We start from the raw sequence: 26,224 nt of genomic DNA, 5'->3' as shown, positions 1-26,224 counted from the left end.
TGTTATGGTCAAGGGGAGTTTTAGAATAATTTATACACGCTATAGCATGTCGAATGACAAATTGTTGTTTTTGATAATAACAAAGTTGTTATTCAGGCGTGTGGATATATTGTTTGAATCTAATAGCAGTTGTTTGTTGCAGGTATGTGTGTGATTGTTCAAGCAAAGTTAAGTGTATGTGATGTTGTTTGTGTGGTCTGAGTTTGGGGTCACGCGTCTCTTGGGAGCAGAGGCCGTTTTCCACTCTGTGTATTCAGAGCTGGGCACAGAGCTACAATCTTTGGTTGGGGTCTCCAGAGCTACCTGCCACATACATCACAGCTATGGGATTTTGAATAGCATTTTGTGTCCTCTTAATAGAGCAGTAAAAACTGCCCTCCTTTTCTTGCCTTTCTTTTGAATTTTTTGTTTTTGTCCTTAATTTTTGACCAGCTGCATGTGAGCTGTATGAAGATTGATGCAGAAGACTTTGCTGAAAACAAAAGTGAAGAGAGAATGTATGTTCCAACCTTGAGGGATGCACCAAAATCGATTTGTTTTTGATTGTCAATGATGTGACTCAAACTGTGAAGGTTATTTCATGTTTACCTATTGCCAATTATTAAGGTGTTGATAGAGAAAGTTTCCTTTTTAAGAGATCTATATAAACAGTTATAAAGAAACATTCAGACCTGTTTATGTTAGCTGGAGGCTGCGGAGCAGCCCAGAGAACAGCTTCTCAGTTAACTCTTTCACTTGTACTCAATTTTGTTAACACACTGGGATGATTAGGCCAATAAAGGCAAATAAGGAGCTGCTCTTCTGATCCAGCTGCCTGCAAGCTGCCTCGATTGTCTTTTTTAATAAGTGTGTTTCATCTTTAACACTTTAAGTATTGGGGAGGAATCTTTTTTGCGAAGACGTGTTCATTTACTAGATAGAAATTTAGTAACTCCTGCTGTATAATTTGCTGTTTAAAGGAGCAGTTGCCACTAGGGAGCTGGGTAACATCAGTAACAGCCCCTGTTCTTCGTGCACCGTCTGTGACCGCTGCCGCTGGGCTAAGCGGTGCCGAGGCACTGGGCAGCCCTGCTGCAGCCGCGCGCCCAATTCATACCTGCCCCTTGGATGGCATTGGAAGGAGAAGGTGCCACGTGCCTTCCACTTTCTTTTTCTTCTGTCCTGCCTAGTCACTCATTTAAAACTACAAAGATGCAAATGATGAGTTCTTTTTCCATAAAGAAAATTCTTTTGTATTTTGTTGTTGATTTATTTTACTCCAAAACTTTCAACAATTGAGGATCATTATGGCTATGTGTTGTAAGCAAGGGAGAGAGAAAACCTTGTTGTGATATACACCTGAACAAGTAGTTGTGTTTTTTGTGTATGTGTTGGTATTGGGTACATGAGTTTCTCATAGCTGCTTCAGAAGCAAACATGGTCTTAAGCTGCTGTAGGAGAAGCAAGGAAGCTATTGATAGACGTAGGAAGATGACATTAAACTGATTTGTATTAAGTTTCTTTTTGGAAGGTTTTTTTTTTTTTAAAAAAAAGGAAGCATACAGACTGGGCGCATATCTGCTTTTAATGAAAGATGAGGTTTTGTACAAATTGTTATCTGCCAGAAACAGAATATGAGAGGTGAGTAGGTTGTTGATCTGGAAATTTATTAAAATTATCTAGTCGCTGCACCCTTTAGTGAGTGTTTTTTGTTTTTGCAATAGAATATGTTTTTCTGCTCCTTGGAAGAGTCACAGAAACAAATAAAATGTAATGCTGGCTGCATACAGTTAGAGGGAAATAAAGCACAGAAGTTATTTGTTGTCTAATCATATAATAACCTTCATTTTAGTAATGTTAGATATGTTTGAGGCAATCCTAGCAAAAATAAAAATATTTAGAGCTTATAAATACTGATTCATGTTTTTTCTTGCAGTAGGCTGTGTCCTTTTTAATCTTCTAAACCAAGGAAGGGACTCTTTACTGTGATGTGTCTTTGTTTGCTGAGGTGTATGTGTCTGCGTATGCCGAGGTGTTGAGTGTGATATGAGTACTTAGCAAAAGTCGGATAAAATTCAGAGCTGTTGAATTGCTCTTCCTTTTGGATGCTTTCTTGCAAAGACCCACTTCAAGAGTTTGTGAGGGCTCAAAAGAGAAGTACTAGGTCCAGAACTCCACTTATTATGTCTGCAGACTTTGGACTTCAGCTCTTAGCTTTTGGTTTCTCAGTTGTTCACTTATTTGTACCAAAGTCTTTATTGTAAGTTTTCTCTCCAAGCCATTCTAACCTCCATCTTGTGAAGAAGTTGGCTATAAATTGGTTACCAGCACTAAATCCCAAGTTTACTCTGTTTCCATTGCAAGCTGCTTCCCTGTTAGTGCTGTAATTCTAGATAGATGTAATTCTGTGATTTTTCACTAACTGGGAATCAGGCTCAGTCCTGCCAGGGGTAGACAAGCACACTGTTGTTACTTCATAAATTTGAAATTTGCAGTTTGAAACCTCCTGCCTTTTTATTATTGTGTTCTGTGGTGTCCTGTGGAAAGGGAGAGATTCCTTGTTCTTTCCAGGCCGTTACTGAGATGAACATTCAGTAACAGCACTAACAGCATGCTTGGCTCAAGACATTCTTTCGGAGTAAGTGACACTTGATTCTGTAACAACATTGGCATCAGCTGTTAGCAATAGTGGCATGTTCTTTGCCTTGAAGCTGTGACCTGAGTTCCCTTTTTGGGAAAGAAAAAGCCTACAGACCCTTTCAAAGACTAAGACAGTTGCTTTGTTTGTCTTTTTAAAATCTGTGTTTCTGCCTTTTTGCTTGGTCAGTATTTAGAACCATAAAAAAAGTAAATGTGATAGGGGGGCCAAGATCCTGCAGCTAGAGCTGCTTTATAATTACATATTCGACCACAACAGTACAAAGAAAAATGAGAGTCCCTTTTCTTTATGTACCATATTTCAGTTTTCCCTTAGGTTTAAATTGGCATTTTGGACTATGTGCACTGGAGCCACTGAAGAGGTTATCAGAAAAGGAAGGAAACAGAGGGAGGGAAAGAAAGATAGATTTCCAAATGACAACCTTTTGAATAGTCCAAGTTCAATCCCTAAAACAAAAAGTGGAATCTTTTTTTTTTTTCTAAATAATGTGCTCTACAGTCTCACCTCTCATCTTGAGAAACATGAAAGAGCAAGTAAAAGAGATGACCCAAATCACAGAGTCCCTTTGAAAGAAGAAATTCAGCTGTTTTGAACACTTACAATCAAAGGAAGTGGTTTCCCTAATTACATGAACTATGTGAAAGCTCTCAGAATAGCTCTTCCACCCCAGGATTCCTTGCACTTTAGAAGTTTGCATAAAAGCTCACATGGAGAATCAGATGCAAAGTGTTTGATTCAAATTTTATTAGGCAGAAGTGAGCATACATTCATATCTCTAGGTTTAACAGCTGGTTGGGTTTGGACCACAGTCCTGATTTTGATGGGTTTCAGTCCTATAGTTTAAAATCTTTTACTCTTCAGTTCCTCTGGTGAGACACCCCTTTCAAGAGAAAAGTGGGAATGGAAAAAATGGAGAAAGAATAGAGGGATTCCTTTGTGAGCTTTCAGCTGAGGATTCTTACCTTAATTAGACTATTCATCATTGTGAAAATCCATCCCTGTATACAGCTTTCAAAAGCATGAGGAATGATACTTCCTCTCATTTTAGAGAAACTGTATATTTTAAAATATTCATTTTGAAGAATTAGGATCTGAATTCTATAACTTAAGTATAATTCCAACATCATTGTTTACTTCAACATATCAAAAATATGAATTCAATAGTGTGTTTGAACAGACAGCCTTTTCAGAAGAATATTACTGACCTTACACTTTCTTTTTGTACATACACAGTAATAAAGGTACATTAGTGTAAACTAAACATATGAGTACATATGAAAAAATACAGGAGGTTTCTAAAGGCTTAAGATCTCTGTTCCTCAAGCTGTCTCTCTGAGATTTTGACAAATGTGGGTACTTAAAGTTAGATGCATAACTGACCCAAATAAAAAGCTCAGTTTTAATAAAATTCCAAATTTTGACAAAGTAGGATATAATTTTCTTCTCACTAAAATATCTCTCTATTTCTCAAACAGTTTTGTTAGCTTAAAAAAAACAGATTTTAGTGAGGGTTATGAGTATCCATCACAAAATTGTCTGTCCTCTAAGTGTTAAAGATAGGTATCTAATCTTTACCTAGCTAAGCCTAAAAATAATATTTCCTTTCCAAACCATCTCTGAAAATTACAACAAAATACTGTCTCTGAAGACCCAGTACAAAACCATTAATGAGTGAAATATTAATGAATAATATTTGCAAGATTTGAAATAATGTGCAAGACCATCACACTTGCTCTATACAGCAATAATTTCCAAATGATCTTATGGATAAAATTACTGTGGTTGTGAAGAATATATTTGATAAAGACACAGATAATTGATAAAATTGGCATTGAAGAGAAATCTCATAGCCTTTTAAATTGCAACAATTCAGAGAAGAGAAGGGAAAAAGGCAGAACTTTTATGACTGCCTCCTAGATATGTAGGATCTGCCAAAACCCTCTTTATAGTAACATTGTGTCCTAGTAACAAGATATCACCAGCTCTTTATTTGAAGAGAGAAATAAATGTTTCTTTGGGTGCCTTTTTTCCTCTTAACCTACCAATACTACATCTTTCTTGTAAGAATTAACCTTTCTAAGCTCCTCTTTTTTTTTTCCAGGCAGAAGGAAAGTCTTTCTCTGGATTCAAGGAATTGTGTCCTGGAAGTGAACACCATCAGCAGACTGATGGTGTTGTAAGTAAAGTGCACTGCACAGTAACAGCGTGCATCAAAAGGGAGGATAAATGTCATGTAGCCATACAGCACTCTGGCAGGATATTGGCTTGGTAGAAAAGAGTGAGTTCTGGCTGTGCCTTCTAGAGAGAGACGTTTCTGGCAATGAAGCTTTGTGATCAGCACTGCTGGAGCATGATTTTGCTTGGATGAAGGAGAACCTTTAAGATCAGGCATGCCATGCTTGACTTGAAGGTGGCATGGAAAATTTGATTTGCTCACATCTGATCCTTGATAGGAGTTGATTTCTCTCTCCATAAGTAAGTTAGAACAGTCTTCAGAAGAGTTTTTGCAGAGCTCTGGTATTGGAAAATGGGAAGCTGTGATATATGCAATGCTGTTATTCTTCCACACCAAAGGAGATGTTCAGGGTTTGCACCTGCTTTGTGCCACCGAAATAGCACAGAGATCCTGGACTGAGATCCAGTTTCTGAGTTCAGTTCATTGTCAAATCAGATGTCCTTCACCAGTGTAGTTAGTGTTGTATCCTTGTGTAATTAGTGCTGTATCCCAGAGCAGAAATCAAACATAGATAATCATGCAAGGATTACATGCCTTGTTAGAGCTGTACTTTTATAGCTTTTCATCTGAGGGATTGGTAAGTTACATTAATGAAGAAGGAGACGGAAAGGTGACCAGATATCAGTTCCAACCTCAAATGATTAACAAGCACACCCATGAGTGCTGAGCCCTGTGTTTTCCCCAACATCTCTTCTGTCTCTAGAGATTTAATCCCAGATCAGATCTCCATAGAGGTCCATCAGGAAACTGGATGAGATGCTCACCAATTGAAAGAAGGTAAAACTGTGAGACAGCAGTTATCCTTCTCCTTAGTACATCCTCCTATTGTTTACATTCTGATTAAAATTCTTTACTTCATGACACAGTTAGACGAAATGCCTCACAGTGCGAGCTAGCTGGTTGAATCAGAGGAGAGACAACTAATTAACTATATGGAGTTGCAAATTCTTTTTGCTGTACTCAGATTCAGACTGGAATTTTCATTAGCTGCAGCATCTTGCATTCTCTTTGGCTTTTCAGGTAGAGTCCATGGGGGAGAGGTTACATGGATACACTCTACATGGAACCCATGTCCTGAAGTTTCTTTGGCCTCGTGTAATAATACAGTGTTCCAGCTTCCTCTTTTACTGTTTCATTTATTACAGGTCCTCTGAAAGTACAGTGCAAAGGGATAGAGGAAGCAGTGCAAGTGAATTATTTTGTAATCACATAACAGATAATCTCAATCTTCTAACAGGCCTTTTAAACACTCTTAATTTCCCATAAGGTATGTTTGTGTATGTAAGTTAGAGCAGTTCTCAGAAATGTTTTGTTCACCCCTAGTATTGGAGAGTGGGAATTAATAGCATACATGATGCTGTGATCCTTTCACATGACTCTCTTAAGAGAAAGTGCTTTAGGTTTGCTTGTGCTCAGTTCCACCAAAACATCACAAACAAGCTGGAAGAGGTCTTGGGCTTCATATATCAGTTCTATTCTCTTTTTTGTGGGTTCTAACCACAGAGATCAAAGTTACAGCACAGACATGGATAGAGATTGTGGTGAAGCTGGTCATTCTGTCATAACTTTGGGAAGGGAACTGGCTTGGGGCATTAGTGTTTGATTGCAGAAGAGCAGGAATTTATGTCCTGAAACCTTAGCACTGTTGTCTTTTGGAGATGGGGTCTCTAATCATAGAGGTCTAGGTTGTAGTCTAGGCATAGCTAGGGAGTCGCAATAAAGTCATTGCCATTCTAGTTATTGCTTGACTGGGATGGTACTGGCTAAAGGGCAGTGGTACTTGCTTGGAGAATGTGCAAGTCAGATTTTGGTGTAGTTTGGGGTCCTGTGTTCCAGGAGGCTGTTCTTGCTTATGTTTTTGCTAGTTTAAGCAAAGTGAATGGGAGATCTGTCTGTAAGCTGAGGAAAGTTGCTTACTGCTTAAGCCATGACAAAGAGCAAGAAGACTTGGTAAGTCATGGAGACAGAAGACTTGGTAAGTCATGGAGACAGCTTGCTCCTCTCGGTTCAGGGAGAAAGGTGATTTATTCTGACTGAAGGAGAGGGAAAGGGGTGAATCTACATTGTCACTAATACATGGTAAAACCAAAACTAGAAGCAGACAGTTGCTAATTCAGTTGCTAATATTCAAAGAAAACTAATGCACAGCACTCAGAGGTTCAAATTATGATACTGACTCATTTTCTTGAAAACTCCAGATTTTGTGAACTTGTGCCATGACATAAGTAAGTATGGCATGAAAAAGACTTCTTGTCAATGGAGGGGTCTCACACACTGAATGGGCTTAAGCAGAAGAATGTCAGTAATTGTCACCTGCTTTCTACCTTTATTTTGTATGTTGATTGGTCACAGCCATAATTTCAGTGCTGAAAGTTTTGTGTTTCTTTGAAGTAACTGTTCTTTGGGTAGGGTGTTATTCTCTGTTTTCCTGTAGTCCACAGGGGCAGATAATTTATGAGTGAGTGTTGGAGGGGGAAACATTCTACAGCGCTCAGATAGCCCATTTGGGAGTCTAAAACCCACATGGTTCTTCAGCTGTTACAGTTAAAATGTAACAGGGAGATAATGCATCTCGTGATGTGCTATTTTAGTGACAGTGGACTCAGCCTACCCTGCTGACGAAAATTTTCTGGAATTATAACAATCATTGGGATCCAAATAGTGGGTTCTACATCAAGTGCTATCCATATCATTAGATGCAGTATGTTGGGTTTATAACGCTTAAGATGGGCTTAAAGTGAGCACTCATCAAAAGCTTGACAATTTTTTCCTTGGTCAAATGACAGTTTTCATGATTGAGTTTGAGAAAATACTTTAGTGGAAAGATAACTGCTTTAGAAGAGTGGAGCAGAATCCATGACTATAGCTGCTGCTCTCGCTGTTGGGAGTCTCAATGCTAATTGCTCAGCAAAATGTACTGTATAATGAGGTTAGACTTGTTCTTCTAAGTTATCCAGATCCCTTACTGTAATACCCAGTGGACCTCAGGCTAAAAATCGCTGATCTAGTTGGTTAAGTATGGGCGTAACCTTTCTAGAGATACCACTTCGACATTATTTTCTCTTCTGTTGCTTTTAAGCACTGGGAAGTCTGAAGAGACCCATTAAGAGGGAATTGGTTTTGCCCATCACTGTCATACCAACATATCTTTCCAATAGGGCTTACATGAGATTTATAGTGACTTCAATCTCAGAAATAATTTCCCCAGATATTTTTCCATTTGTTGGGTCTGGAAAGATTCAGTTGTTGAATATTAGCCATGATATCTGTGATTCTTTTTTTTGTTTTTTTGTTTCTTGGCTGGGGAATGGGAGTAGGTAGAGTGAGCAGGGAATCAAAAAGCTTAATGTTTCATTATTCCCTTGTTTTTCAGAGATGTCATGGTTTTTGTTGCTGCATTCTATATTCAAAGCAGGTTTGTGTTCTTAATGCTTGAGAGTAAATCAGAAAATTTCCCCACATTGAGAAAAGTAATGAAGATTACTGAAAATAAACTGCTCTATGGGAGTTCAGGTATTTCATACCTGATGTTTAGTCCACTAATCTACTGTTTCTGTTCAATTGCTGGTATTGCTTTGCAGCTGGAGACAGCTTTTTACTGTAAGTCTGCCTGAATGAAATATTTATAATTTCACAGGACATTGCTCATTTCTAAACTCTTACACTTTTACAAATATATAGCATATGTGTGTTTTGAAGGGTTTTACAAACAGCAGATAACACTAATAAAATCCAAATTACTCGTCTCATTCTTGGCAGATCTTGCTTTATCAGGTACCTTAATATTAAATGCAGATACAACTTCAAGCTGTATGCAGGAAAATACAATGCTCCTGTGGGATATGTATGGACATCATAGATTTCTAGTTGAAATCTGTGTGAAAATGGGTTGTCTACCTTCTCTGTGCCCTGTTTTAGCAAATGGCAGTGTACTAGTAGCTCAAAATGTAGTTTTCAAACTTTTTAAACCTTTTATAATGCAGAAAGTGTCCTTGCATAGTTTTATCGTAAATGCTGCAGCTTCTGCTAACAGCTCCTTCTCTCATTAACAGGAAGTTTCTCACCCTGTTAAGAGGAAGACTAAGGCCACGATCCTGCAATGGCTTGGTTTCTCCTGGGTGGGCCCAGATCATAGCAGTTAGCTCTCAGCTCCCTCTTACTAGGTAAGGCAGAGGGTCTGCTGCCACATCACAAGGAAAAATCTCCCTGTGATTTTTGGAGAGACCAGCCTGCTTTCTGTGAGCTGAGCATACCTTTACATCATGGTATTCTGATGGGGATGTTCAGAATTCAGTAGACAGTACTTCTAATTCAGTAGCCTTCAAATGATCCTTAAAACTGCCAAAGTTATATGCAAAGGTTGACATAAAAATAGGACATTTATAGGAGCTTATAAAACTCGGTTTTCTCTTCAAATGATCAATATCCAATATATTTTACTACTAACATGTCCTACTGTGTTCCTTGCCTACAAAAAATGCTCATACATATACATTTGCTGCTGCATGGTACAAATGAAATATTTAAAAATAAGTTACATAAAATTGCAGAAGCCAGTAACAGCACATAATAAATTCATGTCCTTATTCTTCCAGCACAGTACATTGTGCCAGTTTAAGAGTACTGCGGTATCTTGGTAATGTGCTTTTTTTTTTTTTTTTTTTTCTTCCCAAGGTTGCAACTAAAAAATTAATGGAAGGTGTTTTAAATTAAGCATATGTTTCTACCACTGTATTTCCAAAAATGAGAAAAAAAATTGCATGGTGATATAAAACAGTGAATTTAAAATGACTGTAGGATGATTATACAGCAATGGGAATTTATTAGATTCCTTTATATTTACACTTTAAATCTCTGGGACTTGTAACAGTGTAGGACATAATTTTGGATGCAAATTTGATGCTTTGAAACACTTGCTCAATCAAAATGCTTTTAAATGCATGTTTTGTATGTCACTGTAGATGTATTTATGAGAATTTAATTCCGTTTTTTACAAAAGTACTGGTGGTATCAATTGAGAATGTAATTTAACTCTCATTTTCTGCATGGTTTATGAAACAGTATCCTTATAACACTAAATATATGACTGTCTTTTAAGACATAACAAATGCTGACATAGTTTTAACTTCTTAATGCGCTATAGAAAATAGCCTTTAATTGGGACAAGTGATCCTTTAGATGAATATTAGACAATCCTTAATTCACACAACTTTAAGTAATACGTAACCATAGTTTTAAGAAATAGGATTGCCTTTTGAAATAGGTCATAATACATTTGTGCTGGGAGAGTGCCCACAGCACTCATCAAAGCATGTGATAACTCTGCTTATTTGCAGTTAAAAGATCTCACTGAGGATTCTTTGAGCTGCAAAATCATTTGACTTTGCCATGCTCATGTGGTTTTCCTCTTGCTTTGTTAATATCAAAGAAAATTTAATAGGTTTAACAAACGTGCCCCTAACTGGATAATCAGTGTATTTTGCTTATTAATAGCTTGCTTTCTGGGAACCCCAAAGCACAAAACCTCTTAATTTTTTTTTACAAAACTTTGTGAGAACAGGCAAAACTGTAAGCAAGTTCCTAAATTTTTTATTTTATATCTGCTTGGTTTTCTTTTTAATGTTCAAAACTGTAGTGATTGCGTAACATTCCAACTGTGTAATTCTTTTTAGGAGTTTTATATTTTTAAATTCTTTAAAAATCCCTCTATTTATGGCATATTGAGAGGAACATTTGTTACTGTAATAAAATGTCTGTTGTCTAAGATTATGGCATGATGATAATCCAAAAAGAACTAAATTACATTTTAGGATAAACTGTTTTTATATCCTCCTCATTAAGAATTGTATTCAGTTTAGCTTTTGAAAGAATAGAAACAACAAGGTAGTAAAGATAATTATCTGCTGTTGGTAAATTCTGGCTTCTCTCAAAACTTTAACGTGATTTAAAAAGTCACCATGGAATTGTGTAATACTTATATTAAAGCATGTAAAACACATATAAATATTTTGTGGAAAAGTATGTATTTTTCTTGGCTTAATGATTTGTCGAAGTGTTACATTAAAAAAGAAATCATAACCCTGTAAGATGCATGTTTTCCCATTGTTTTATAGCTGATTTGTAGCTTTAGATAGTGTTCGTCTCAAGATTGTGTCTGCAAAGATAATGTTTTGGGCTCATTTACCTAGAGGAAGCCAGTCTTATATAGTCATTATATAGTCATTCTGTGTCTTCTTCTTCCAGTAACTTTTGAACTAATTTCTTGACTAATCTGTCGATATCAGCTGTGTTTGATAAAAGACTTGAACAGTACTAAATTCTCACCTTGTTCTTAAAAGTAAGAGCCTTCACGGAGGGGGGAGGACCCCCACAAGAGGCAACCTGTGTTAGGAGATCATCCCTTGTTAGAACTCAGTGAATTTGTAGGAAAACATTGCTAAGATAGCAAAAATCGTTGGAAAGTTGTAATTCTAATGGACCGGAACGACTTGTATTTTTGAGGAGCACTCTGTAAATAAAGGTTTGAGATTAACGTATGTTAGCATTCTATGTCTTTTTTGTATGTGGTTGTCAGTAAATAGAGTGATTTTAATAAAACATCAGCAGACCTTTTCCAGCTGCCCCTTATTAGACTATAAAACCCCATAGAGTAGCTAAGTTGCAACTTTCCCGAGATCATGACAATGATCAAAACCTTAAAAATGCTACAAGACTTAGGAAAAAATATCTTTTCAAAGCTGCCTGAAGTGCATCTAAGTTATTTTGAAGATCTCTTTAATAAGCATGGCAAACATTTATTTGGAAAAGTAAATAACCAAACTCTATTGCACAATGTTTAATAAATATTAGAGGGCACTTAGGGATGTTCTATTGATTAGATTTCTTGAGTAGTTAACATTTCTAACACTGTAATTTTGCAGAGAGCAAAGGTGCCTCTTGCTGTGCAATTAACTGATTTATTAACAGTAGAGTTGGTTGGCTGCTAGCTGACCTGATGGTCTCACAAGGTGTTGCATTAATTTCCCATGTTAATCCTCAGAGAGCACACTCAGACCAAGGTGAAAGGAAGGCAGTACTTTATGCCCTCTCCAGCCAGCCACTCCAAAGCTACCTAGAAGAACTGGTGATTAAGTTGCTCTGGACCCAGTTTGTCTAGGCCCGAGCAAAAAAGTTTTTTTGAGATTGAGAAACTGCTGTGGACAGATGTTCTTTTTCATATCCAGCTGTGCTGGTGAAATAGGTTGCAAGCCCAAACTCTTGATCACTTTTCATGATTAGAAGAGTGTATGAGAACTTTATAACCTATTTTTGGTCAAAGAGGACCAGAGTAACTCAAATAGATTGAATAGTTTGGTCTTTGCTAACTTTAGCTGAATTGGAGTAGGGAGCTCTAAGAAGAGCAGCTGCAGCTGGTATGAGGAGCTGGCTGGCAACAACACAGCTGTATGCAAAGTGCCTCTGTCCGTGTCCGTACTGCATTTGTGGCTGCAATTAAAGATCTGACGATCAGGCCTTTCGTGCATTCCTGAGTAATGCCAAGTCAGCATCAGATGGCCATTGCCTACATCTGCAGCCAGCACTGACCTTGAAGATTTTGTCAGAGCTAGACTACGTTTGCTGCTCTTGCTGTACCAGCCCCTGTGTCAGCAGAACAACCATGTTTGGGTGCTGTGTGTATTGGTGGGAATTTTGTGTATTGACATCCGTACAACATCTCCCTGAGCAGGAGGCTACCCCAAGGTGAGCTGCTTTCTATTAGCAGGGTTGTGTCTAGTGCCCGTGTTCTGCTGGCAGGGCAGTTCTTTCACATCTTGAGGCAACATAGCTAAATTGGTGGATCCATAGTGCAGACTAGGTGTAAATAGAATAAAAGCAAGTTTGAATTTGTATCATTTAGGAGAAGTGAATTTTGCTCTACTTGTAACTAGTACACTGTCTGGGTAGTTAACTTTGTCCCCTAATTTGCTGCTGGCCAAACTCAAAATCCACGTTGGTTGTTTCTGGCCAACAATTGCTGAATACAAGGCCTAGAGGAGGATCCTAATTTTAACTGCAGAAAATGTTGAAGATATGAGTATTTATGCATAAGTATTTGCATTAGAAGGGTAAGATCAGTACTAGCAGATACCTTATGAAAGATCTAGAGGAAGCTGCAGTGTGGTGCTGGTCACAGGTGATGCTATTGGCATTTTCACATATGTCAATAAGCAGAGATTAAGCAGGCATAAAAATAAATTATCCATTCAGTGCTTTGATCCAGACCATTGTTTCTAGGGCACAATACCAGTGTATGCTAAAGGATTGCCTGAGTTTCTACTTCTTATACTACAGTTGTCTAATGAATAACTAGGAGTGCTTGTTTTGCAGTAATGCTACAAGAGCCAGTAAATAGAAATTTAATTAAAACGTGTTTTAATGTACTTGCTCTGACTTCTAATTTTTTGATAGTGGTTGAATTTTATAAACAGTAAACTAGCTTTGTTTAGCCTTCTGAATCCTTTTGTGTTCAAGAACTGGCATCTAGTCTGTAATTCCTTTCAGTAGCACACAAGAGAAGGACATAATTTCACCCATACTTGTCTAATACAAAGTGAATGGTTTTAGCATGGTTTGATCAGTACCACACTGTGACTAAACTTATAATGGGACTGAGCACAATATTAAACTCCCTTATAGTCAGCTTGTGCGTCTACCTGTGTCTCTGTTATGTCCAAGATGTTTGTATTTACATGCTTGGGTTGTGCCTCTTCTTCAGTTGAGCTGCTTTTAGTTCCATTTCGATCCAAAATAAAAAAAAATCTTTCACACAAAGGAAGTAATATAATGAAGTAATGGAAAACTTGCTTCTCATCACCATGGCTTTGGGAAGGAAATAAATGAGCATTCAAGTTGTGTAATGTAATTAAACAGCTTTACCATAGGAAGTGAATGTGTTATTCCTAAGCCAGTGAGGCCTAAGTTCTTTAATGGCCTGTAAGCAGATGCATGGCAGGATTTTCTTCCAAGCATTCAGGCATCTGGGATTTAGGTATGAGTTTGATGCTTGAAAGTGATTCTAAATATCCTTGTAAGTGTCTAAGAGACCTTTGAAATACTGGTCTTTACCCACCACTTTGTAACTTGCTATCTGAAAGTCACAGTCTTTCATTGAAATAGGGTACCTTCTTGTCAAAAATGTACAAAAGCTAAAAAGATGCAGGTTAACTGACATCTGGTTCTCACTGCAAGGAATGAGTGTCTTTAAATTGCCTAATATAGTTCACAGCTGATCTACAGCAACTGAAAAGTGCAAAACATGAAAGAAATAGTCTAGAATCACTGGCACTAAGAACAGCAGAGTGATTAAAACTGTTTAGAAAGGATTTCTTTTAGAAGGAATGGTCCTTAGAATTGGTGTTTTCCCCTCCAGTTTTTAATTTGAGCAATTTGTAGGGGCCTTTCCTATTTTTAGATGAAAGCTTGCTTTGGCATCTGTTAAATATCAGGTTAGAATGTGAACATCAATATGTATAAGGAAACATTAGCTCCAGTCGACATTTCTTCAGACACCTGGAATGTGATCTTAGTGTGTCATATACTGTAAATAAGATAATATTAGAAAATAATTATTTTTGATTCTCCAGGTAATAAAAGCACTGTGTGGCAGGGTGCCTGCTGCAGCAAATGGCTAGTCCTGTTGGCCTGGTGGCCTTGTTTTGCTTGTTGTCCATTTCCCGGTGGTATTGGATGGATTGTCAGGCCTCGGTTCTGCAGCTGGCATTGCTGCAATACAGCCACCACTGTCGTCAGGTCACCCCAGTGGGGCTCTCCCTGGACCCAGTGGTCACCCTGTGTGAGGCTGAATGCAGTCACTGGGTTCTGAGCATTTCTGCGGTGAAACAGAGAACTGTGCTATTTAGATATGTTCATCATGTGATAGTTTTAATCATTCTCTAAACAGATGCATCTAGCTCCTGACTTGTGTAGCCAGGAGCTAAATGCATAATGCCGCAGGAAAGTTAATTGTGAGATCAGCCAATTTAACTCTAATGACCAGTTTAGGTAAACACATTGCCAACATCAGCAGGTGGAGTGCACTGTGTTTGGAAGACATGGATTTTTAAGTACTATACAAAAGGATAGTTTTATTTATTCTGTTCCTCTTGACCGGGGTATAGAACAAAATTAAACCATCTAGACAGTGTTTGTCTACTGATATTTGTGACTCAGTATTCCTGTCTCATTTCTAGACAGCCAAGGAATACCAGGTCTCCTGGTTATCAAGCAGTAATGCTGGTAGGAATTGGAGGACATTCCCCTATTTAGTATTTCCTAAAGAGGATAAAAACATAATACAAAATTTTTGAACCATAGATCTCTTGGGTTTGTTAGCTCATGGAGGTGGCACTGTGAATGAAGAGGCTGTTGTCTGTGTCCTCCAGGCTACTTAAAGGATGTTTGAGGGTACAGCTCATAAAATAAAACTACTCACTTTATGATGACACTGTTTTGCTAGCTGAGCAGGCTAAGCAGCATAAAGAACCAGTGCAACCCCAGACCTTGGAGTTAGATTCAAAGTTATAGTTAAATATTTAATTGAATATGTGTAGATCTTGGGACATTAGCTAAAGGTAGAGGCTGTAATTCAAAAGTGTGTTGAAGTTATTCAGAAAAGGCTTTAAACAACCCCCCCCCCCCCCAACATTTGAACCATCTGAGGTCCTTCTATTTAGTCATGTACTTAAGCGCATGTGTCATGGCACCAACTGTAAAACACAGGCGAAAGTTAATATTGTTTTGCTGTGTCTGTGCTTTTGTTACAGTAGCACTAGCTGGTGTAACATGGTTTGCTGCATCAAAGCTGTTACAGTCTTCCTGTATACTTTTGATAAGCTCAGAGAAATTAATAGTGATTTTGCTCCTGTTAGATGCTCATGATTGATATAGAGTTAACATAATCTTATATTAAGCCTTAGTCTTTAGGTAACAGATTGCTGTAAAGAAAAAAATATAATGGTCTGTATTTGTATTTGCATAATATGAACATATATTTTACATCTTTTTTGTGTAAAACATGTTTCAAAAATTCTTGATTATTTATCTTAATATACCATGGAGGTGAAACTGTTGAGAGACCTCAAAAGAAGTATCTATCCTTTTTTTCCCCCTCAAAAACCAGGGTGACTGTATATCTGAATTTCTGTGGATACATTCTTTTTCTCTCTCAATCTCTCTCTCAAGGCTAGAACTGTTGTCCAAGTGGAATCTGAAGGTTTTATATGTTTGTCCAGAGTTTCTGAACATCTGCAGCCTGCTCTGAGGAGCAGTTTCAACTGCACTGCTGGCTATTTGGCAATCTCAAGCATGCTTGCTGTGCATATTCAGTTAGACTCTACAGTGCGTGCCTAGCAAACTCCACATTTCCAATAAACAACAAATCCTCTGCATGTGTGCAGTACAGTTGAGCTGTGGGTGCACGGTATGCTCTAGCAGCCTGAAGCACTGGACTCACTGAACCCATAATACTCTGTGCACAAACACATACTCCTCTCTGGGAAATTCTGGAGAGAACTACAGCAACTCTGCCAAAAATCCCAGGTCTTTTTTTGAACAGAATTTTTCAAGGTCTTCAGTTTTTCCAAAGACGTAAGCTCCCAGATCTGTGCCTTGGCAATGAAAGAATAGTCTTTTTTGTTTTGTTTTGTTTTGTTTTTCCAAACATGCTAAGTATTCATCATCTGCAAAACTCTCTCATGAGACTTCCAAATGCCAAGCATTTGTGGGCTCTCTTTTCTAGATATGTGTGTACATACACACGTATATATGTCTGCTTGGGTCTAAAATACACTATTATAGTAAATGCTCCATTCTTTGCTGTCTAACCTTTTTTTATTTGTTTTTGAACAGGCAGAAATACTCAGTGTGCTCAGTCACAAAAACATCATTCAGTTCTATGGAGCTGTCATTGAACCTCCAAATTATGGCATTGTTACAGGTAAGGATTCTTATCTGACCCTTCTCTTGATTCTGTAAAAACTCTGATGCTATGAGGTATTGGCTTTACCCAATTTCAGTGTTTTGCTAATTGCTGTGGCCGCTCTTGAATGTTACAGTCCTCAGCACCACCTACATCAATGTGAATGGAAATGCTGGAAGTGGGAATCATACTGGTAACATAGTTTGTACCTACACAGAGGCAACTGCAGCCTGGGGCATTCTTCTTAAAACACAAATTCATCACTCCTTTAAATAGGATCTTTCACTGTGTTCACTTACCATGTTCTGTAAATTGTTTTTCCATTTGAATTGACATATGATAGAGAAGTCAAGGTTTTCAGGATATGAAGTTCTGCCAAGTTTTATGAAAATAGAAGGTTGAGGGTCTGCTCAGAGCAAAGTTGCCCCATGAGTTCTGCATGTCTTGGAAATCCGAGAATCCACATTATGAACTTCCCAACTGTAGGAAAAGCATTGCTTTGCTGGTCAGGCTTCTGTTTCAGTATCATCCATATCGGTATACAGTGTCTCCAGGAGCTTCTGATGAAGGAGAACCATCCTGGATCATGTGCTGGAAAAAGCATAGCTTCCAATCAGCTATGGAAATCCCTCAAATGGTGGACAGAACCTGTGAAAATTCAGTTATTTCTACCTGTCTTCTAGACCTCAGATAATCAAAGTAGATGGCAGTGTAGAGGGGTAGGAGCACATCTGAGATACTAAACTGTTCAGAGCAGATGGAGCTTGATTTACAGGAATGAGAATATCAGCATAACGGTGGTCATGGTGTTGAAGTCACTTCATAGATTCCAGAGGTGCATGAAGGATGACCTCAGTCTAGACACTAGGAGGCTGCACTGGTGATAACGTGCCAAATAGGAACTTGAAAATCTTCTTGAGGCAATGAAAATAGTAGAAAATTAATAAATCAAGTAATATAATTATATTATAATAAATTGCAACATAAGGGTAATAAACGTAAACCAGAAACCAGACTAACAAAGCAAATGTATAATCAACAGCTGAGAATGATGTCTGGATTAGAAAGTCCTCAGTTTGAGCTCACAGAAGGTCAATATTCGGAGATCATTTGACCTGCTCGCCAGTCACAGGACAGAAAGCAACCGAAGTAGTTCATTATGTCATTGGGAATAGGGACACCTTTAACCATCTGTGAGAATAGTCTCCTCTATGTAGTCCAACCACTTTGTTGCTGAGGGAACTCTAATTCCATCCTGGCTAAAGAAAAAAAAAATTTTTTTAAATGTGCATTGGATTCTTCCTGCAATTTCCAAGGGGATTGAAGTCTCTTTGATTGGAATGGTACCAAGGCTGTATTTCCCCAGACCATTTTCAGATGGAAGAATGGCTGCTGAGAGAAGAAATGTTAATTACACTTGAAATATTTTTAGAGGGATTTTCACTCCATTATCATCTGGATAGTCTTTGGTGCTGCAAACTTAGTTTAATCAGAAATCCATTTCTTGTGCGGGAAAGGCCAAAACAAGAAGAGATCCTGAGAACCTAATAATTTCTTCAGAATGGTGGGGATAAGGGCATTCAGTCAAGCATTGGGACATACCAAATTTTAGTTGCACCTAACATCTTATTTGTAGGCTTCTCAGAGAATTCTCTGAGTGTGTCCTGTAGGAATTAGAAAAGCTGCATCTGCAGTCAGGGCATGTTTCTCTTATTGGGGTGTACATTAGTGTAGAACTGCTCAGCCATCCCTTGAACTGCTGATGTGAATCACATCATTCTGGATGTCACTGACAGTCTCTGTCAACAACAATGTTGATGTCTAGCTTTCAAATCTACTTGTTGATCACAACTGCCTCCTCCCAAAAGAGTCTTGGAGCTTGTGTGTCCCATCTGCACAGAAGGAATGGGGTATATTCCACAGTAACAGGCTGAGTCCAAGAATTCACAACTTTTCTAGCGCAAATACCTCTTTCCATTTGTGACAGAAAATTACTATCCTGTTATAATTTCCAAATCCATAACTTCCTAGTAAAACCCTGTGGCACAATAGATTTATAGGAAAAATACTAAAGGCTTGAGCTTTGTTGATTGGGGTTTGTTTGCTTCCATTCACCCAGAGCAGTGAAAGGTTCAGGGACCTGAGTTATCACTGACCCTGGTGGATCAAATTATGCATTGTAGAGTCATGCGAAATTTCCAGCCAACCTATTCCTCAGGAATGCATTTATAAGATACATGATGACATCATGGGTAAAAAAAGCTTATGTTTTAATTGAGGAAATGTGCAGGTCAGCAGCTCAATCCTCTTTCTATGACATCAGAAGCTACACTTCGGTCTTCTGCAGAGGCTTCTTTCAGCGGGAGAGTCCAGTGGTAATGATCCAAAACTAACTTGCTACTTAGGGACCTCCTATTTTCTCCCTCTTTCATTTCGTTTAGCTCTGGAATCTTCTCAGATGGCCCACTGTAGCCTAGGCTGCAGAGTCGGTCCTGTTCCAGAGTTTCCTTCCCCACACAGTAATCTCCCAGTGGCTTGGATTTTGTTGACGAAGAGCAATTTTTACTTGTTATGCATCTACAACTTATTGGCCATTTAGACTATGATGTATGATCCCTTGATTATTATTGTTATTAACAATAATATATATGGTTAATATAGTTAATAATATGTATAGTTAATAATAGTTTTTAAATTCTGCAGACTTGCTAAGGAGCACACTGAATAGACTTGGGAGACAGGACAAAAAGCTTGAAGATCCTGCTCGCATCTCCCTAGTCTTTGTGCTACTTGGGCTAGTCCCCTGTGGCAGGTGCTGATGCTCTCCAAAGCCACAGGAATTATGTCACAGCAAAGCCCCCTCTACCTTGGCAAAGAGTTAGAAGAATATGTATCACTACTTGAACTGAATGACTTCCTGTTGTATTTTTGATGAAACATTAATGAATAATAAATAAGTATAAAGTTTTTTTTAGGGTAATGGCAATAAATACTAAGGAAGGGAGCTACAGCCTTTAGGCTGTTGAAGTTGAACATGACCTGCAGCACATGGAAATCTGTCCCACTTTACTTCAGTGTTAGCCCTGTAGTTTCTTCCTTCCATTTTTTCGTGAACAAATGATTTGATCTGCTGCTCTCTTCTTCCGTGTTCCTTAGAAATAAAGGGGAAATATGAACAGAAAATTTTAATTTCCCTTTCTACTTGCAAACTCTTTCTTCCTAACAGAAAGTCATATACTTAACATTTGATTTGTTTTTAAAGAAATAAAATAATTATGCTTTATTATGGGACATAACCCATATGCAGTGCTGTTCACGAGTGTGAAATATTCCCTTTCTACAGAAGCAATAATAAGGATCACATGCTACCATATTCATTTCTTAACTGCTGTTCTGATCAGGAGAGGCAATTTCACTGTTTCAATATATAAGAATTTAAAGTTATGTAAAAGTGGCACTATGGAACTTTTAGTTGTCTCCATTTTCACAATTAAATATGAGTAGGTGTAACTAGCTTGATATTCCAACTTTCAGCCCTGCAAGCACTGAAAGTCAGACTGGATTTCATGTGTCACACATACAAACACTAATGGGCCAAAAACCCTTTTGCTTCTACCTGTATAATCTTGCTGTGGGTTTCTGTAGGTGTAGCTGAAAGGTTAAAAAGTAAAGGTTAAAGCTGAAAGCTTAAAAAACAAAAACAAAAACTTCTGTTCATGCTGAGCAAGGCATTGCTTTCTTGCTTTCTTAGCTGTGCTGACTTGTCTTAGGATGAGAGGATATAAATCAGTGAAAGTCTGTCACCATTTGGATATGACTGTAAAATCACAAGTGGAAAAATTATTTAGTGACATATTCCCATTTTCAAATAGTTTTCTTTCTGAGCAGAACTATCCTTCATAAGACTTTAAAAATAAAAAAAAAACACCAGAAACTTTTACTCAGGAGTTTGAATAGCCTTGCCTGTGGTTACTTTATGCCAGCCCTTTCTACTGCCTTTTAAATTTGAAGTCTGTTATTGTATATGATTTTACTTTATTTTTTTCTTAACGGTAGATTATATCCATGTTGGGACCTTCAGAGCAAACTACTAACACTACTTACAGTATTAGTTACTGAACCCAGATTTCAAGGTTGAGGTTGACTTTTTTTCTGGAATTAGCAGAATTTTCATTAGATCTTTCAGTTTAGGTGTGGTGTTTTAAAATGACATATGGATTTTTTTTTAATAGAATATGCTTCCGCTGGCTCACTGTTTGATTACATTAATAGTAACAAAAGTGAAGAGATGGATATGGATCATATCATGACCTGGGCAACAGACATAGCTAAAGGTAAGCAAGGAAAATGGTTCATTACCATCTTACACAATCTGTAAAGTGTACAGCTGGAGATACTTTCCCTATGAAGTCAGGAAAACTTTCATGTACTTCCTTGTTCAGATTGTCCAAAGAAAACATTCTTTGTGCTTTTTAATATGTTCACTGGTTACTGTCTTTCTGAATCTCTTTCCGTATCCAAAATAATTTCTGGAGTAAAAATGGCTTCTATGAGCCAGTTTTACTTCTTGTTTGCCCCTAAGTCTTAAGAGAATAATTTTGCTACTGTATAATGTATATTAGGTAAAGTGCATAAATTGTCCTTATATTTCATTTGAATTGGGACATTTAAGGAAACTAGAAGCTTGTTCTCACTAGACATACTGACATTATTCATACAGTAACATAGAACAAGCTATTTTGTCCTTTGTGTTCTCTGCGACTACACAAGAATTAATGTAAACTAGCTACTGAACAGTAAATTCACATCTCTGCTTCCCTGTGCAGACAAACACCTTAGAAAATATAACTAGATATGACATTAAAAAACATTAACATGCCCATATAGAAACTCTGAGAGATACATGAGCTTTACTCAGTCCTTTTTACTCAAAATAGATTATGGGAGCTTTTCTTTCTCCTGCAGCCTATCAATATGACATACGCATATGCCAACCTGTAATGAGGACAAGTAATGGGAGCTGGAAAACATGATTGCTGATAAGTACTGGCCATGCTCAGCCTTCCTAACTTGACTGTTCCCTTGTTTTGTGTAGGAATGCACTATTTACATATGGAAGCTCCAGTTAAAGTAATCCACAGAGACCTGAAGTCCAGGAATGGTAAAGTACCAGAACACCGAAATGCTCTGCATTTGCTGTTTTTTGTTAATGCAACACTTAAATCTGTACCTGAGCTTTGTGAACATGCGGAACTGATTCCTTGGCTGTCATCAAGCTAGACTAGGTGTTGTCAAGGCACAGAAGAGCCTGTTCCCTCCTCTTTCCTCCTCCCAGTCCTAAGGCTGTCTAAGCTCACTTACAGTACCTGGCATCGTTTAGAGCATTGTGGAGGGCTCTTTCAAGTTGTGTCTTACTCTCTGTGATTATATCAGTCTTATCATGTCAGAGGTTGCCTGGATGCTCCTCACTTTTCCTTTTTGGAAACATTGAGAGCCGGGAAAGACTAGCACAAACTAGACACAATAGACTGAATAAGGGCTATTATTTCTTATCTGAAAATGTTGTCATAAGTGTGGCCTACTTTGAGATTTGACAGATATTCATGCTTTTGAGTAATACAAACTTAGTGTGGAGCTGCACTGGTTAGACTGTACTTGGCAGTTGAAGACCAGTTATGAAACTTGCTAAACGTTGACTTTAACTGAAACATTAACTACTAATAGTGGGATAATAAGGACACAGATAATGCTGCATGGGGAGATAATAGTAAAGAAAAGACTAATCTAGTTTCAGTTATAAGTTTTCTCCTTTTTTAACAAATCTCTAGGAGTGTTTGTTAGACCTAACTGCTACATTGGGGAAAATGGACTTAATCTACATTTTAGTCTAAAAGTAGTAGTTGTGTTGCCACCTTTGAACTGGTGAAAAATGAGTAAGATGTGAAAGGTTTTGAGTTTGTTCAGAGGCTTGCAAGTATTCAGCAGAAGTTCTCCAAAGCTTCTCAAAGAAACCAGAATTGCACATACTTTGGTGCTGGCTCAGCATGGGGTCATTTTCCTTGACGTAATGCAAACTGTTTTGCCATAAAAATGTATTGCGTTTATTTTTAATGGAACTCTTGTAACATACTGCTTTTTGTTTTTCAGTTGTTATAGCTGCTGATGGCGTTTTAAAGGTATGAATACTCTTAATTATTTGTAGAGAGATGTTGCTACTTGACTTGATATTTTGATGCCCAATAAATGAGAGGTTGGTGCTCTAATATCTGTTTATTTTGGTTTGGTTTTGCTAGATTTGTGATTTCGGTGCCTCAAGGTTCCATTCCCATACAACACACATGTCATTAGTGGGTACTTTCCCATGGATGGCCCCTGAAGTTATCCAGAGTCTCCCAGTGTCTGAAACATGTGACACATATTCATATGGAGTGGTGAGTGCATGTCATTTCTCTATGTGTAGTAGCAGAACTCCAGTGTAGGGTTGTCCTTCTGAATAAGAACAGCAAAAAAATCATTTTTTTCAAGACTGAAAATATTTATATATTTTTGACGTGCCTGAGAATGATGGAACAGTTTCTTGCATGTTTAGTAAGATCATTTAGTAAAATCCTTATCTGATTAGATGAGCAGCATGCCAGAGTGGGAAATGCATGCTTTACTGGAAGAATTCAGCCTGTCAGAAGGCTTGCAGGAGCTGCTGAACAATATCTATCATGAATCTCTGCTTGTGTTTTAGTGGAACAGATGACAAAAAGTTTGTGTTGTAGTAAGTGTATAACAGGATGAATTGGTAGGGATATTTCCATAAAATGGAGTGTCATTGAGTTTATATTAAAAAGTAAGCCACTTTTTCATACCTAATTGTTAAAAGAGCCTGCTATCATTATCTGGCAGCTGTGAGAACAGAGGCTGTACCTCTTGTGGAGGTAGAGGCCTCATATAAAAGTATAGAAAAGGCCAGCAGGGTTCTGCCATTTATCTGAAGGGGGAATAATGATTAACATTGCACCAGAATGTCAGTTTTGCTGGTACAGTAATGTGAATTATTTCACTCTGTCCACAGTCAAACTCTAATTTGTTTTTGCTCTGCAACATGAAATGGACTAGAAATAGTCATGCTGGTCAGATTAATTGTCTGCCTTGCCCCATAGCCTTTTTGTGACAGGCAGCAGCAGCAAATACTTTGAAGAAAAATAGAAAGGAAGCGGGCTCATAGTTTGCATACATATGCTGTGTACATATGCATTTTGTTTTTGGATTCCGTAGTGGGTGACACAATGAGGAACTCTTTCAGTACCTGTCGAATATTGCCTCTTTGTCTTTTTGATGGGTGGGAAGAGGTAGATGTGAAGAAGGCACTGCAGTTTTAAGCTAGCAGCAATAGCCATGCATAGCTGAGCTGATGACCCAATGGAAGATGACAAACTTTTTGTCAAAGAGTTATTTATAGTGAAAAAATTATGAGACATGATGTGGAGTGTCTTACAAAGAAAAGGTTGAAGATTTGTAAGGAAAGGAAAAAACCTATGTTGTCATGTTCAAAATCCTTGCTTGCTTAACTGAGCTAGGTCACAAACAGTAATAGAACGTAAGCTGACAAATGTAAATTTTAATGTAAACCGTTATTGGAAGCAATCACATATTATCCACTGAAGGGAAACATTCCAGTTCCAAAACAAAAAAAAATCCCAGAGGAGAAACTCCAAAAATGATCTTATAGCTCTAAGCTGCTCACTGTCTTGATGTGAATTGACTATAAGTGAAGTTCTAGGAGTGGGAGAAGTTAAGAAATTGTTTAATATGTTATCATGCCAAGTATTACCAAAGTCTGAGGAACAATATGTCACGCTAAAGTTTATTTTCCTCATTAAAAAGTAAAGGTCCTTTGACAGTTCTGTTGTTGGAGGTAAAACTCGGCTAACCTGTAATATGTGAACCAGTATGAAAACAGTTCAGTGTTACTAGAATATTTTAATGTGGTGACATGTGTATAGTGCTACTTCACTACATGTAATATCTGACCCACGTTTTTTTATATATAGTTTCTGAGTTAGTATGCTCTACTGTGGTTAGAAGCTTATGAGTTCAAAAGCAGTAAGGAATGAATTGATCTTTTCATAACTCCAATGCTATGCCTTGGAACACCATTTCAGAGGAGATACAGGGGTAGAACTGAAGAATGACAGTGGCCCAAGTATTTTGCTGATGAAATTACTGACATGATGTGGTTGTGCCAGCAAGAAATTGTCCAAGTATAACTTTGAAGATTGGAATCCCCCTAAAATAAGTGTTAGACTATCAGAGAATTAGCTAGGAGATTGAAAACAAAAAATCTTAGGATATTTTTGTCTCTTCAAATGATTATCATCTATAGAAACAAATTTTGAAGAATCCCCTTTCAAAGTGTAAGGCTTGCCAGCAGCCTTTGTTCTGGAGTGACAAATCTGCTTTTCTTCAGTTAAAGTGCTGATAACAAAGAACAGAATCCTTTCAAATGTAAACTAGCGAGATGCTTGGAATAGACATTCTGTTTGCAGTATATGTGGCCTTCCCTGTGTTTTCAGTTAATTTCTTTTCTGCTATTTTTTTTCCTGCCTGGCTTTTCTTTCTATATACCTTTCTGTGGTCCTTAAGGCTTCAGAGAGCCTTTTCCAGTGGGTGTCAAAGTCTTTCTGTCACCATATAGATGACAGCTGAAGATGAGTTTGCTTCTCAGCTGAAATGAACTTCCTTCTTTGCAAACAGTCCACATATATGTAATACCTCCTCTCCATGAGTGGCTAAACAGGTCCATATATTCTTTTGGAGATTTGTAGTAAATAATTTATAATACAGCTTAAGAAATACTGAAGCTAAATGTTTTGCAAGATTTATTGTGAGACAAACACAGATCTTGAACTTTCCTTCAGCCACGCAGCATTTCTATTTTCTAATCCATTTCCAAATCTAAAAGCAACAGACACCAAGTGTTACAAGCGATCAACCCAGACATTCACTCACATCAGTCGCACTTTTTCTAATGTCATTGCGTTGCCCAGAAAATGATTCCTTGCTTCTCTTCCAGATACAAAAATGTATGTGGAATTATGATGTTCAATCTAAATACTATTTTGAAGAATTTGTTATCCTAGCAAAATAGTAGTGCACTGCAGTGAATGTATGTATCTGTATAAATGTATTTAATCAGAGAAAGCTTATGCAGTGCAGCTGAAATATTTTAATGCTTACAAGAACAAAAAAGTAAAGCCATTAATTGGTTATCGGTAACATAGAGACTGAAGTTAAATGTAGCAGCTGTTATGCTCCTAGCAATAGTTCATGCATTGCTTTGGCTATGAGGACATGTGTTATTTATAGAGGGAATGTTGGCCAGCACTAGGGGTTATCCCTTACT

The 26,224-nt window shown here is 37.7% G+C and overlaps 1 protein-coding gene across 1 annotated transcript in view; it reads left to right on the top strand.

Annotated features, from left to right (window-relative positions):
• MAP3K20 (mitogen-activated protein kinase kinase kinase 20) overlaps positions 1-26,224 on the top strand; it is a 95,615-nt gene that overhangs the window by 14,525 nt on the left and 54,866 nt on the right. Inside the window, exons 3-7 of the mRNA XM_067299047.1 lie at positions 16,761-16,848; positions 21,063-21,164; positions 21,926-21,991; positions 22,978-23,006; positions 23,124-23,261. Coding sequence (XP_067155148.1) covers positions 16,761-16,848; positions 21,063-21,164; positions 21,926-21,991; positions 22,978-23,006; positions 23,124-23,261 — 423 coding nt within the window. The remainder of the gene's footprint in view (positions 1-16,760; positions 16,849-21,062; positions 21,165-21,925; positions 21,992-22,977; positions 23,007-23,123; positions 23,262-26,224) is intronic.

This window comes from Apteryx mantelli, chromosome 6 (genome assembly GCF_036417845.1).
Source record: "Apteryx mantelli isolate bAptMan1 chromosome 6, bAptMan1.hap1, whole genome shotgun sequence".
Classification (NCBI taxonomy): Eukaryota; Metazoa; Chordata; class Aves; order Apterygiformes; family Apterygidae; genus Apteryx; species Apteryx mantelli.
This window is presented reverse-complemented; position numbering and strand designations above follow the sequence as displayed.